Source organism: Manis javanica, chromosome 2, assembly GCF_040802235.1.
Source record: "Manis javanica isolate MJ-LG chromosome 2, MJ_LKY, whole genome shotgun sequence".
Taxonomy (NCBI): domain Eukaryota; kingdom Metazoa; phylum Chordata; class Mammalia; order Pholidota; family Manidae; genus Manis; species Manis javanica.
In genome coordinates, this window is record NC_133157.1 from 215,689,479 (window position 1) to 215,704,678 (window position 15,200).

Here is a 15,200-nt window from a genome sequence, read left to right on the forward strand (position 1 = left end):
GGAGGTTTTTACTGTGAGGGTTTCCTTCTGCTGATCCTTCTCTGCCATGGGGGAGACTCTTCTACCAGATTCCAAACGTCAGTCAGCCTCCCAGCCTCATCCTGCTTTCCACCACATCCTTCAAGGAGCTCTCCCTCGTCTCCCTGGCTACAGGTCTCTCCTCTTCATGTCCATGTTATCAGTCACTTCCTCAGTCCATTATGATGACTGATGGATCCCACTTACTTCCTGTACCAGACAATTAACTCCCGAGAGCAGATGTCTTGTTTCGTCCCTGGACTCCAGAACTCAAAAGCAGCTGGCCTTTGTTAGGAGATTAATACATATTTGTGGGAAGGGAAAAGCCAAGAACCACAGAGTAAAGGGACGATGCATTAGCCATACAGGTTCAAGTTGCTCCTCTTTTCACCTATGAATAGTTTAACAAACGTCTTTCATTTTGGAAATCTCATGTTTGTGGAGATTAAACCTTCCTCTATAGACTTAAAGAATTTAACATCAGAAGAGATTTCTAAAACCAGGTAAAATCAGATTTGCTGCTGAAGTGTAACTGAGTAGACTGAGACATTCACTTATTTCTGTAAAAACTTCCAAAGCAATGGTATGTTTCCAGAAAAACTGACATTGATCAAAGATGAAAATTTCCATCTTAAACTAAAATCAGGTACCACCACAACACTTTTTAGTTTCACATGCTCCCCACTACATTATAGAGCCAAAGGTTAGTGCAGGTCTTTAGCATGAGCGTTCCCTACGCAAACTTTATGTTAAAATGTGAAACTGTTTCCACTTTAGTGTATTATTTCTGTATTTGGAACATATTCAAACAAGGTAGAATTTACTTTGAAAAGACGAAAGTGTTAACAAATCAAATTTGTGAAATATTAATTTGATCATTAAAATAACTCTTCCTTTAAAGAAAACAAACCTATACAATAAAATATCTGCGTGAGTCATTTTTAATGCCACTTAGAATCATCACAGCAGCAAACACTTACAACATAGCAGGCACTGGGCTAGGCACCTTTGTATGCATTATCGCACTTAATTCTCACATCTTTGCAAAACCCGAGGTGGGTCTATGAATCTTAACGCTACCTGACAGATGAGGACATTGAGGTTTAGAGAAACACTTGATAAAGATCACATGGTTACCCAGTTGCAGAGCCAGGATTTGAACTCATCTGTCTGACTCAAGCCTTGAGTGTTTCCCATAATATTAATGCTGACCTCCTTAAATGTTTCAGTTGAATACAAAGATCTTCCTAGACATAACATTAAAAATGTTGGCAGTGGGCACATCTTCACACAAATACTCTACTACAAAATCCATGAAAGCTCACCCAGTATGTAAACGAGAAGTCAGTAAGCAAAGGCTGTGCCACAGAATCTCAAATGAAAATTTTAAAAGCTCTGTAATGTAAATAAACAGTAATGGTGCCAATGCGGAACAATGGATACCTCTCAAAATATATCACCAATTATAGAGGAATCCAGGTATAAATACAAAGCATTCTTAATGCACAAAGAACTTAAATTTCACTTAATTTAGATGGTGAAAAAAAAATGACCCAATCATAGGTAAAATGACAAGTAAAGGAGGCAGGGGAGGGGGTCACCAGGAAGGTCTCTTCAGTGACAGGGATGCATGTACCCATAGCAAAAGCTTCACAGACTGTCAAGACCAAAATTAGCATTTATAAGACAGCATTCTCAAGTAGCCCAACAGTTGTACTAATTTGAGTTACTGATTTATTAAAAACACTGAAGATGGAAGCCAGTACTATTTCTTATCATCTGGCTGTGGAAGGTTATTATATCACTATACACAGAGAGCGAATGAAGACAAGAAAAAAAGAATCTAGAAAACCTGTGGATTGAAGCCTTACTTAAGCTAATAATTATGACTTCGATACTTACTTGCACTGGGCATGGTAATACTTTATAAGATTCTGCAGCAAATCCACACCCTTTTTGGTCTTGATTTCATTAACTTTAATGAGATACTGTGGAAATAGAACAGAATTGTATGTTGATAATTACAAAAGGGTTCTTCAGTCACGGGTATGGGTGGCAGAATACCGAGAATTATGAACCTGCAGCCTTGGCTGCCTTCGAACAGTGTCAGCTTAATTTTGGGAATACCGATTTGGCAGTCACAGTGTACAAAACAAGCTGGTTAGAGGGTTAGCATTTTATAACCACGTAAGATTAGTTTACTAGACAAGCAGAAATCAAACACAGCAAAACATTCTGGAATAACTGGTTATTTCCTTCTGGTGCAGTGGGTCTCAAACTTAGTTCATGTAGTCAAAACCTAAAAGACGAATTGTTCTTTACAGAAAGCAAGTAAAATAGCATTCTCATGAGGAATATGCCATAAGGTATTAAACTTTAAAACCAAGGAGGTGAACCAGAAAGAATTTTTGCTGTTCAAAAATGAAAAAAAATTAAAATATAAAATAAATAAAATAAATAAAAATTTAAGTACAAAATAGAAATTAAAATAATTTTTGTAGTTAACTAAGCAATACTAGTTCTGATTTTAATTACTTGCCAAGGTTTTCGGTTGATATTGTTTATTTGCTATTCACTTGTTTCAATGTATGGAAGTATTCGTAAGTAGACTAGTTCAAGAAAGAGCTAAAGGTTTGGGGGGTCAGGTTGGGGGAGAAAGAATACTTAGGGAAGAAAAACCTAAAACTGAGAGAACCCTATCTTTTTAAATATTTTTTGAAAATTGTAAAAGGACCTCCTTACACAGCAGCAGTATGGGAGCGGGTTGGTCTCTGGGTGGAGAAGTGTGTTCCACGGGAACCCAGCTGGAGAACCACTGCTCCACGTTTAAGGCAGCATGCTTTTCGTCACATTTTTTTCATGAACTCAGACTTTCTTAATGACTATTTCATATAAGCTTTCATTCAACTGGACACATGGTTAGAAAATAAAACATGCTCTAAACCTGTACCAGAAAAACGTAATATTCTCCAGTGTTACCCCCTCACCGAAATTATTTTCCACACTCACTCACAAGCAACTTAAAGTTCTCACCAAAGAATCCCCTTTTTGGCTTAAATAGCCCCACAGGACCAAGGCTCAAAATATGAGACAACAGTGAAATGGTGGATCCCAAAAGGCTTGGAGAAAAACGGAGATTAGAATCTTTAAGGAACAGTCTCCTCTGCTAATACTCACACAACCTGCACTTAAGCACAGAAACTGCTATGACTAGCAGGGAAGATGACAGGTAATACATTTCTAGGCAGAGTTCAGAAGTCTGTTCTTACTTCACACATTTGGAGCTGAAAGAGGCGCCTTTCCTTCTCCATTTCTTCTGCAATCTCGGCTCCTGTTATCTCCGTGCGGATCATCCCATGCTGCTTCGCATGCTCTCTTTTCTCCTTTTCAATTTTTGTACTGTAATTAAAGCAGATGTCATCATTAAACAAAAAGAAAAACAAAAACCACTTTCCTTTAATGTGAGCCACTACATTAATGCATTTTAATCATTCAACTATCTGGTTATTAGACTACACAAAATAAGGATTGGGAGAAATCCCAATCTATAATTTAGAATACTATGAAAACATTATGGGGAGGGGGCCAAGAAATGAGGAGAGCCCACACTAAACCGACAGTCCCTGAGGCCAATGCTCAGCTATGACGATGATACTCTGGTACTAATACCAATGGTAACAGCATTTCTTTTAGAAAATCCAGGTAACATGAAAACTGACTTCTAATTGCAGAAACAGCTTGTAATTTCTAGGTGTGAATGCAAAGACTAACTGATTTAGCCTTCAAGTCATCTTTTAAATTGTGTTGGTAGGAAATCAAACCCCATAGAAAGCCAATATACTTAGCTATGTACAAACACACTGGAAAATCAACCCATCAACTCAGTGGAAAATATACCACAAACCTGGTTGGGATTCACTCTAATATCCTAATGCCATATCTAAGTACCTCCCTTATCATGCCACACTGGCAGTCAACAGGTGATGGCAAGGGTCTTGCCAGAAAGACAATAAACCTCAGCTGTCTCTCTACTGGAGTAGGTGGGAAGAGAAGCAGCAAGCTACTGATGCTTGAGAAGAAACATGAGAAACAGGCACAACTCAGTAGTAGCAATACTTCTGGGTTAATGTGATGATGTGACCATACGTATTCATTTCTTCCTTCAGCAATGCCACTAAAATGATAGGGAAGTCATAAAAAAAGTATGATCTCCCAAAGACAAGAATGGGAGACAAAAAAGGATGAGAGAATTCAACAAATATTTGGAAGAGCAGGTCTAAAAAAAGAAAGAGTAAGAGAAAGTCTGCACCCTGAACGACAGGGTTCCCTGCATCCCTGGCCTGGGTGGCTCCCAGAATATCATCATAAACAATCACGAGATGGGGCCAAGGGAACTGAATGGTCCCAGAGACAGGTCTCAAGAAACTGACATTTAGAATACTCCTGGTAAGAAAGCTGTCTTGACATCCTAAAACTTACAACCCAAAAAAGGTGGTTCACTTTCTTGACAAGCCTGCTAATGTACATGAGCTTTTAATCAACTCTTGGGTGCCTTGCTCTGACCTATGAATGGGCAACCAATGATAATTGTGAAAAAGCTCCAAAATGAAATGGAGATAACAAAAAACAAATGGGGTGGGGGTAGGAACCAAAGGCAGAAAGACAGCAGAAAAAATTTGTGAAATATAATCAAATTCTGAGAGCTAAAATACTGCATCCATGAAACAAGAAAAGGTAACTACAAAAAGGCCACCAAAATTAAAAAAGTCAACTGAAATGGGGGAAGAAAGGTTGAAGAAATAACTTAAAATGTAATATAGAAAAATGGGACAGAAAAGAGAAGAAAATATTAAGAAAAGTTTAGAATGTTCAACGTTATATGATGAGGAGCTTTAGGAGAGTAAAAAGAAAAACAGATGGGAGGAATAAGAAAAATTTCTAGAACTGAAGAGCTAAAAATCACAAACAGAAGGTCAATGCATACACCATGGCACACAAGCAAACTTGGTGAAACCTTTTATAAAGAGGAGACCTCAACATTTTCTAACTGAAGATAACCCAAAATGCCCATGTTACACAAAAAGAAATGGGAATCAGAAATAACAGTGCAATGCCTTCACTATTTTGAGCAAAAAATTATTATAAAATTAGGATTTTACACTTAGTCTAACTCTCATTCTGTGTGACAGCAGAATTAAGATATTTTTGGACATGTCAAAATCTGAGCATTCTGTCTCCTTTAGGGCTGTTTCTTAGAAATGATTGGAGATGCTGTGCTAGCCAAACGTGGGGCTCTCCCAGGAAAGTGGAAGCAGCAGAGCTACTGTGTAGGGGGCTGCCCAGGATCACTGACCTAAAGAGCTCTGGAAGGATGTCTCCCACACATAATAATATATATATGTGAGGTTCTTCGTATACAGAATATTAATAGGTGTTGGACATTGGATGGAAAAGATAATAAAAGTGTAAGGAAGATCCATATAAAACTAATATGCAAATGAAATAAGGCAATTATTGTACTATAAGAAAAGGCAAAAATTGTTCTATAAGAATGGAAATATCATAATATAACATTCCGATTGGCAATTTAATTACTGACAACTGATTTAACCACAAATTGTTGTATTAATCAAACTGGATGAACAGAGGGTGGGAATGTAATTGGGGGTGGCTGTGCAGGAGAGCTAAACCCTCATCTCCACAGCAACACATCATGAGAACCAAGAGAAAAGGCAAAGGACATGGAGGAACTGGAGATCAACAACTGGGGAGAGGAGGTGCGGAGGGGAGGCTGGGAGAATGGGAGAGGCAGGTCAGCCACCACTGCCACCGGCCTTTCCCACTGGAAGCACACTTGAGGCCCAGAGAACACACACCTTTCCCTTCATCATTAGAAGAACTGACTGAGTTTAGATTCTGGGGACAATGCAGATGAGTGAACAGCCAGACAAGTTCACCCACTGTGTGAGGAGAGCTGTGACAGGCATCTGATCTACCTGGAACATGGGGCACCCTCTGACAAACTAGTGCTGGAGCAACTGATATCTGGGGTTTCTATCATATGCAGAGTTAAGCCTTTACTGGTAGAATATTATCTGGTATTTTGTTTTATGTACATGTATTGTTTTGACTAAATTAAAAAACTTATTAGGAACTATTTTTGAGAGCCAACTGAATACTAGACAACTGTGACAATGACCTCAACACCTTACCTTGTCTTGCTCTCACAAAAACCGTGAGAGTGAGGTAACGGTTATACTATTTCACAAGCACCATCAGAGTATCTTGGCTCAAGGTCAGAAAACTGGCAAATGGCACAGCTGAGATTCCCCACAAGGACTCCTAATTCCCTCATCTGTGGTCTTAACCATCACAGCTCCCTGCCTCCTGAGTTCTAAATGGAGAACCACAGACCACTCTCCTTGATCAGTGAAGCTAACGAATTAACTTTTTTTCTTTGCATTAAGTCATTTTGTTTTCTATAACTCATAACTGAGTAAGTCCTATTACACTAAATGGACAAATGCTTGTGTTTTTTTTCTTCCTGCACTATTATATGTCAGTGACAAAAAAAGCCTATCTTAGGAAAATAATTTGACAGGATTTATTAAAAAACAAAAATAACCAAAGTCTTCCTACTGAAGTCGAAAATCAGGACCTGGTCAACTCACTATTCCTATTATACATTTCTAGGTCTGGATAATTCCTTTACTCCTTCAATAAATACGCCCTGTGCACCAGCTATGTGCCAGACTCACAAGCACAGGAGATTAACACCACACACGTGGACAACACGGTCCCTGCCCTCCAGGAGTTCAGAGTCTACAGGACTATACAGACGAGTGAACAGCCAGGCAAGCCCATATGTCATGTGAGAAGAGTCCTCAAGAGCCCATGTGAGAATGCTTGAGGTTCTCTGATGTTCGCAATACTGACCACCAGGCACTTATGGTCTTCATCCAACAGATCTTCCTATCAATATAGTCAGTACACCTAATATTGGTAGTAGGCTCGCTGACAAAGCATATGTTGTATCTGGTAGGGTAACTCATTGTCTCACAAAGGAGAGACTTTCTACAAGTCTGGGGCAAGGCTTTCCCTCCCCTTTTGTGGATCCCTGGCCCCTTTCTTAAATACTCAAGTTCTAGTTTGTTCCAAGTGCACACAGTTGCCTCTGGGCAGGACAGCACTTAACTCACAAGAGTAAGCACTCTTGACCCACTTTCATACAGAAGGTCAGGATGGCCCACAGCATTCATTTACATCATTTGACCATTTTAAGAACCTTTTTGTTCTCAGCTGCATTTGTAACTGTCAATGAACACAAGTAATCCTATGGCAGCAAGTCCCCAACAATGCACTTCTTACATAAGCAATTACAAAAGCAGTTTGGCAAAAAATACTGAGCCCTGAATTTGTTTTCCTTTTGTTTGTGTTCATTCTGCTGTTATTGCTGTCTACGGAAATACTTTGATTCCCTTATGTTTATAGTTACCCAAGTTTACAGTTGGATTTTCATCAAATGCTTTAAATACACTTCTCTCACCCCCTACACAGCACCTGGGGTTACAAATGTCCCAGAGTTACAACAGTACTGGGTGGGGGTGTGGTCCTTACAGGGTGGGGATGACCACACCCAGCCAGCTGTACACCTGCAGTCTCCTTAGCCTCTCTAGGCTTCCCTGGTCTCTCAACAGTGAAAGATGCACATTCACAGGATTGTTATGAGGAGGTCACTCATGTAAAAGATTTTGTACAGGCGCCAGCAGGCAAAAACAGGTCATCAATACTGGCTATTATTTTTATTATTACCCAATTGCTATGCTGTGGAGGAATGTAAATGGTTTATACTTACGTGATGAAAGAAAAGTTGTAGCAGTCGCACATCTCCAGCTTGACAGTTACTGTCACCAGCCACGAGGGCTGAAGTACTTGGGGGTGAAAGTGCACCTCACCCCAGACACCACAGGAGAGGTGGGGCCACTTCACTTGGGTCAGTGTACCCGCCCTCTCAGGCCTCATAAGGTCAGACTCAACAATTGTTTGCCCAGAAGATACTAGTTAAGGGTTCTGTCCTTCCTCCAGTTGACTTTTTCTTAAGACACTCATGATTATGAAAGAAACACAAAACAAAAAGCCACTTACAACTTCGTCTCATAATCTTTCCAAGCTTTGTCAAATGGCTTCTTGAGATCCTTAGAAAAGAGAAAATGAAGTTGAATTTACTCCTGTTGAAAGGCAAATAATTTTGAAATAACAACTTAGCAAAAATGCTTTCCTCCATAGAACACCTGGAATTTTACACCAGACATTTCCACACACATCGCATCATCGATCATGCATGAGACGCTGAGAGTTGGGAGGCCAAGCCTTCCAGCCGGGTCCACGCAGCAGGACCCTGCGGCTCCGAGAGGCGGGTCCACAGGGTTGCAGCAGGGGGGGGGGGGGCGCCTGCATCGAGGCACAGACTCTCCTCTGCCCGCATCGGTTCTCACCGACATCCCCAAAAGTGTCTCATCTTGTTCTTCAGTCAAAAATATTATGCGAAGTGGTACATCTTTTTCCAATCATCATATTCCAAACATTTTTTTATGCTAAATATATTCAGAGTACCTTTCAAACGTAAATACCACTGTGATCTTAAAAGAGAAATAAAATCAATCCTTTCCAGTTAAAGTGAGAATCCCATTTCTCGACACTTACTCCTTTGACTCCTTTTAGGTCCCCTTTTAACAAGGAATCCAAGGTGAAGATCACATTGTGGCTCAGACCCTGGAGCTGAAAAGCAAAGACGGAAACAGTCAAACAAGAAAGTGCCTACAGAACAGTTAAGATTAGCCACTGTGCCTTCCACACGCCAGGCTGCGGGCGGGCTTTGCACCACCCCCTCGCGGAACCTGCAGGGCCCTCCACAGTTGGGTGGTGCAGGTGGCCCTGCTGTGCAGCATGTGGGCAGAGCGCTGCAGTGTGAACCTGGGCCGTGTGGCTCCAGAGCCTGTGCTCTAAGCCGCTCGGCTGCAGCGGACGGACACCTGGACAATTTCTCAGTCTTTCAGACCTTTCACTGCTCCCCCTACTGAAATGGAGGATCTTCATCAGACTTTTCTTCAAATGCTGTCAGAGTATCGAGGGGACTACACACCTGGCTTTCACCATGCCCCTTTTATATTCTTCCTGGCATTTATTGCTACCTTAAGTTGCCCTGTTTGTTTATATGCGTACCTCATCTCCCCACCGGCACCTCAGCTCAATGAGGGCAGGGACCTTGACTGTCCTGCTCACCACTGTATCCTCTGTGCCCAGACTCCACTACAAAGACAAGCCATTTAGCAAGAGCAGTCCGCAGCCAGGTGCAGGTTTTTTTCAGCATTGCCAAGAAGTGGCCTGCTCTCCTTGATTTTAAGATGGAACAAAAGAGCCTACAGAGGACAGGGGACGGAGCTCACACTCAGCTGGAGAGAAGGGAGGAAGAGAATCCAAGGGAGGGATGGTCAAGTACTGAAAAGGTAAGTGAGTTTCAAACATGGTCTGTCTTCAAGAAGACCTCCAGGTTTACTGGTGAAATCATCTTTAGTAGCGTGGAGCCAAGACTGCAGTGACCCACAAAGCCAGGTTACAGGTGGAGAGGTTGCTGGGTTCCCTCTTTCAAGAAATAATTTTACTCATGTGTGAGCATGTATTTATTTGTCAGTCCACCTGTCCATCCATCTTCATCAATCATTTACCAAATAGCTGTTCAGTGACACCCAGTGTGCTAGCAGCTGGGCGGGCAAGTACAAGCACAACACTGTTCCTGCCTTTAGAGATCCCGCATCCTTGGTAGGGACAGAGGCAGTCCTAAGTATGCAACCAACTCTACCACAGTATGACATTCCAAGTGCTGCAGAGGCAGAGGAACAAAGATGGGTTCTGTGCGTGACCCTCTCAACTACATGTGGGATGCCAGACCTGTTGCGGATGGCTGCTGTGAAGACGGAATGAGTTAATGCACGTGGAAAGTGTCAGCTTGCTCCCTGACACCTAGCAAGTGCTGAATACATGTTTATTTTTAAAATCCTGCAGGATGTTAAATAACAAAAAGGCAATGTGGGACAGAGAGAGGGGCAGGCCAGGGAGATTTTCTTGTGGCCCTCAACTGCTCTCTAACCTTTTCCTGCTGTCCTTATCCTGGCTCCCTGCCCTGCAGTCCACAAGTCATTCTACCTCCCTGCCCTCCCTGGCCACCAGTTTTAAACACAAGGGAAGTTTCCAGTGCACACCACCAGACAGGAAGTTCCTACCAACACAGTTCCACCCAGCAGTATCACCACGACCCGTATGGAGAAACAGCCTGGCTGGCAGGTGGTCGGCAGCCAGAAGCCACAGATTCTGAGTGTATGTTCTGTGAAGTGAAGGGCATTGGTTCTTGGGGAATGGGGCGAAAAAAAATCTTAGATACTATAATGGTGTGGCTTTCAAAGAGCCAGAGTGAACTAATGGAGAGTATATTTGTGGTATTGAAATTTCATGGGGAAAGTGATTAGTTAAAAAAAAAAGTCTTTAAAACGGTTCCTTGGGGCAGGTTTGCAGATAATAACAGAGAGAGAGAAAAAAAGAGGTTGAAAACACCAGCCTTGGGTATAAGATGGAAAAAACAAAGATGAATAGGACTCATCATCTGCCCTAGATGGTTGGCTGGAATAATACTTTGCTCTGTGTCCTTAACAACCTCATTCCCGCGACACAAGCCCCCTGCATCTGCCTGCATGAAGATACCCTGTGGATCTTAGGAGTACGTGTGGGCAGTAGGTACGTCAGGCAGGGGCCCAATCTACTCTGCACTCATCCGGCAAGTACCTGACTTTCCTCTGTAGACAGCGTTGTATTATTTCCTTCAAAACACTTCCCAGTCCTCGCCATTTATATATGTAATTTGTTTCCTTTTTGTTTGCTGTGTCCCCAATTTGAATGGAAGCTCTTTGAGGGGAGGGTCTGTATGTCACTGCTGTATTTCCAGGATTGAGAACACTGTCTAGCACACGTTAGGTGCTCAGTATTTATAGGATGAAGGAAATAGAGAATCATATGTGTACAAGGTCCTGTCTACAGGACTGCTTATACTGGTGGAAAAGGTAGGTGCTTAGCAATAGGGGACTGGCTGAAAAAATTATGGAAGTTCCAAACAAAAGCCATAAAAATGAGATAAAGTTCTTTATGTTTAATGTTGGAATATCTCCAAGAGAAGTTATTACATGATAAAAGCAAAGGGTAAAACAGTATTCATGGTGTACAAGGTTTCATATAAAAAGAAGTAAAAATATGTTAATACTTGAATAATTCCTGAAAGGATATAAGAGTAAACAGCTGACACTGGTTCCCTCCAGGTATGGAAACTGGTAGGCAAGGGGGGAGGGGGGACAGAAGCCTTTTACTGAGTATGTTTTTGCATTAAAAAAATTTTTAAGGTATTTTATTGTTTATTCAAAACAGTAAAAATTCTAAAACAAAAGATGGAACAACAGTGACTCCAAACCATTTTTAGCTTTTAGTCCTACATCAGGGTTTTCACCAATGCCTCAAATCCTTTGTGAAATGAAGCCGGAAAGAAAAAACCATATTAATGTTTTTGCCACCTTGATCTGAAGGCTGTATTACAAAGTAACAGTAAAAAAAAATTGTGAAACTGTGGTTAGTACTGAATGTGGGGGTTGTTCGGAAGGAAAAGTCCCTCAAAAGCCATATACTGACCACACAACAAAACACACAACGTAACCTTTCAGTGTTGTCATCATAGTTAGGCATGGGGCAGGGGGTGGGGAACTACAGAAGCACTGATGGAAAACCCTAAGAATTAAGAATTTCTTTGTGGTTATCCACATACATACTCCTGGGGCCTGAAGAAACCAAGAAGGGGCAAAATACCGTGTATTATGATTTAAGAATCTTCCCAGAGATGAGCCTATGAAATAGCCACTGAAAAAAGAAATGCAATACTTAAACTCTCCTCCACTTACTTCCCAGGAGAAAGTAGATTAATTTACAAAAACTGGCAAAGGAGGTTGTTTAAGTGAAAAGCAAACAGTAATTACCCATTACAATAAAGGTATACAGAGAAGTCAAAGAGATAACAGGCTAATTTCAAGAAGAGGAAACTTTTAGGAAATATTTACTTAGGGGTAAACCAAAATTTCCTTCCTCGGAGATCTCAATGAAGAGAAAACCGGTTTTCTCAGATATTTTAAGGTATTACTGTGTGACAGAGATGGATTACGTAACTCCATCGTTACAGGATTCTGTAATTTTTCTGTTTTTTTAAAATGTTCTAGCTCTTTCAGGAATCCTTTTTGTGCATGGTCTGAGCAAGACTTGCAAACTGTGTGTAACAAAAGCCATCTCCACAGGCAACTGCAATGTGGCCAACATAATACCATAATAATATGGCTGGATAGACTTCTTGTATCACCTTCATTACCTTTCAGTGAATTTCTTAAAAGTCTTTTTCAATCAACTTTTAAAAAGCCTTTCATATCTATTATCATTATTTCAGTTTTTCTAAAATTCTATTGATGGCTCCATTCCCATTTACCCAACTGCCAATTATTTCCTCTCCTTTAATGATGAAACTGAATTAACATAAGTACACCACTCAAGAAGAGTATGTTTTCCTTAAATACATCTTCTTCCAGTTTATTACACAAGCAACACATTAAAAACCGGTCCGGGAATGATGGTGAGGTGGTAAATATATTTGCTTTCCAAACAAACTGCTGTTTGTTTCCTTCCTTACAAAAGGGAAATTCCTCCTGTGAGTATATACATCAAGTCCAGTCAGAAATTTGTACTAAATCAGACAGGAGGAAGCTGAGTGGATTCTTTCATTATGCAAAAGTGACTGGTTTAAGCAAATAAACTGTATAATTATTATTGGCTTTGAAAGAATAACCACTTATTCCTTACATCTGCTTAGACACTACTAGACTTTATACAAACTGTCCCTGTAATCTAGGCCACTGAGATGACTTTATAAAATTTTCCTCTCTATAAACACACACATATCCTCTTGCCCTGATTTTTTTTTTTTTTTAGTCCTTTGTAATTTTACCACAAAATGAAATGACTTATCAGCTATCTTTCCTCTAGAAGGTATGCTTCTTAAGGGAAGGCATCTCATCTATTCTGTTCACTAACTGACCGGATTCAAGAGCTGACTGGAGACAAGAAGCCGTTGGAGGTCGTCACACTGCCCTGTCATTTCTGGCTCCCTGTCAGCTGAGTGGCTGTGTCGTGCTCCCAGAGCACAGGTACAAGGCCAGCAGCTCAGTAGCACACCTCTACAACCAGCCCCCTACAACACCTACACGTGCGTGTGACTGTATCCATCCATCGATCAATGAGGACATAATTTGCTTACTTTGTCATCCTGCATTAAGTCTGACATTCTCTCTTCACTGCCCATTGGTTCTCTTTCCTTCCCTTCTACAGACAGTAAGAGTTTGACTCTAAGGAAGACTAATGCAAATCTGCTGACTTGCTCAACACATTGGAAAATCCAATTAAAACAATGAGCCAGCTCCCAGCAGTTAAATATACGATCCCTGGTATAAATGAGGCATTCTGGCTGGTGTGTTAACTCCTTCATGCCCTAGAGAGGGACTGAGGACCTTGAAGCTATTTAACCGGTGCCTTGTCATGAGGCCGGTTTCCAGGGTATTACGATATGGAGGAAAGAGCTCTCAGCATGAGCTCAGAGGCCAGAGGCAGGCAGCCACTCATCTCTCCAGGCCTGGGTGACTTTGCGCAAACCATTTAACCTTACTGACCAGGTTTCTGATTTTGAAATGGGGCTGGTGGGAGAGAATCACAGAGAATTAACGCCAAGGAAGGTCCCACTGGGCAGCAGGCCCCAGGGCTGCCTGCTATTAAACACATTGCTCCACTGGCTGCTCCCATAACCCTACAAGGCATGATGAAATACCGCATTCAAACAAGCTCAATGGTTAAGTGGAGGGGCCAAACCACAAACCAGGTCTAACTGCAACTTTGGTGAACTGTTCAGAGCACTATCTTCTTGAATGTATCAGAATGTTTGAAGACTATAACATACTCTGTACATGGATTAACAGTTATTATTTGCAATTACTGTCCTGCTAAACTAAGCCTGATTTTATCAGGTTGCATATGCATTAAGGGGAAACGAACATTACTGCTCACAGATTTAGGGCACTTACAAATCCAACACAGATGAGAGTGACTGGTACCACCTCACGTGCTGCTCAGGGATTTGTAACAGCTCATTTTCTCCGCTACCCCAGGGCTGAGAGCTCACATGCTCAAGTGGGTGACATACATGTTTGGGCAAGTCATTTAACCTTTAAGAAACTTGGTCTCCTTGCCTATTAAGTGGGAATGATAAGCACACCGCTCTAAGCTGCTAAGGTGACCATGTGAATTACAGATACTGGGTGCTATGCATGCAAAACACCTGGCACAACACAGACTCTCAATACAGTGCAACTGGTTCATTTTCTTATATTTGAAAAGCTCAGTAGTAGTGGAAAAATTACAGTGTTAGCATTTCAGATACTAGAATAGGTCTTCTGAGAGGCTGGGGTGGCAGGAGGGTGGGGGGCTCCCAGATGTCCCTCATATTGCACCACATTCTATCCTCTGTTAAGTTGTGTAGTTCTTGTTCCCCTGCCTCATTCTACAAGGCAGTCTGTACAAACTGTAAGACATGTATCCTATTATACCATGTTTTAATCTAGGCAGAGCAGCCTGAATTAGATTTATTAAAATGTCAGGTGGCACTGTGTTTAATATATGCTGTTTAAAGTTACTGTTCACCAGCTCTGTAAGATGGGGCTTAGTCTCACCCAGCTAATGAGGTAACAGGTCTGGAGAGGTTAAGCAATTTGTTCAAGGTTGAAGAGTGAGTAAGCAGATGGTCAGGTTTTTAATTAAGGTTTTTACTGACTCCAAGGGCCATTCTTATTTCCTGAGTCACACTGTTAGAATGATCTTTTAAAGTGATCACCAGATCATATCACTCTCCTACTTAAAACCCATCACTGCCTTCTCATGGAACTCGATTGAAACCCAACCTTCCAATTTAGGTCTGGCTCTGGCAACCTCTCATAAGCCCCTCTACCCATTCCCATGACATTGCCAACCATGCCTGCCCTTTTTCGGCTTCTTGACCCACC

The 15,200-nt window shown here is 41.4% G+C and overlaps 1 protein-coding gene across 10 annotated transcripts in view; it reads right to left on the reverse strand.

Annotated features, from left to right (window-relative positions):
• The window catches only part of ASAP1 (ArfGAP with SH3 domain, ankyrin repeat and PH domain 1), a 336,296-nt gene that overhangs the window by 92,338 nt on the left and 228,758 nt on the right, over positions 1–15,200 (reverse strand). For all 10 annotated transcript variants that reach the window (XM_073230149.1, XM_037020669.2, XM_073230147.1 and 7 more), the window contains 4 exons: positions 8,722–8,796; positions 8,164–8,213; positions 3,288–3,417; positions 1,921–2,006 (listed from right to left, as the gene is read on the reverse strand). In XM_073230149.1, coding sequence (XP_073086250.1) covers positions 1,921–2,006; positions 3,288–3,417; positions 8,164–8,213; positions 8,722–8,796 — 341 coding nt within the window. The remainder of the gene's footprint in view (positions 1–1,920; positions 2,007–3,287; positions 3,418–8,163; positions 8,214–8,721; positions 8,797–15,200) is intronic.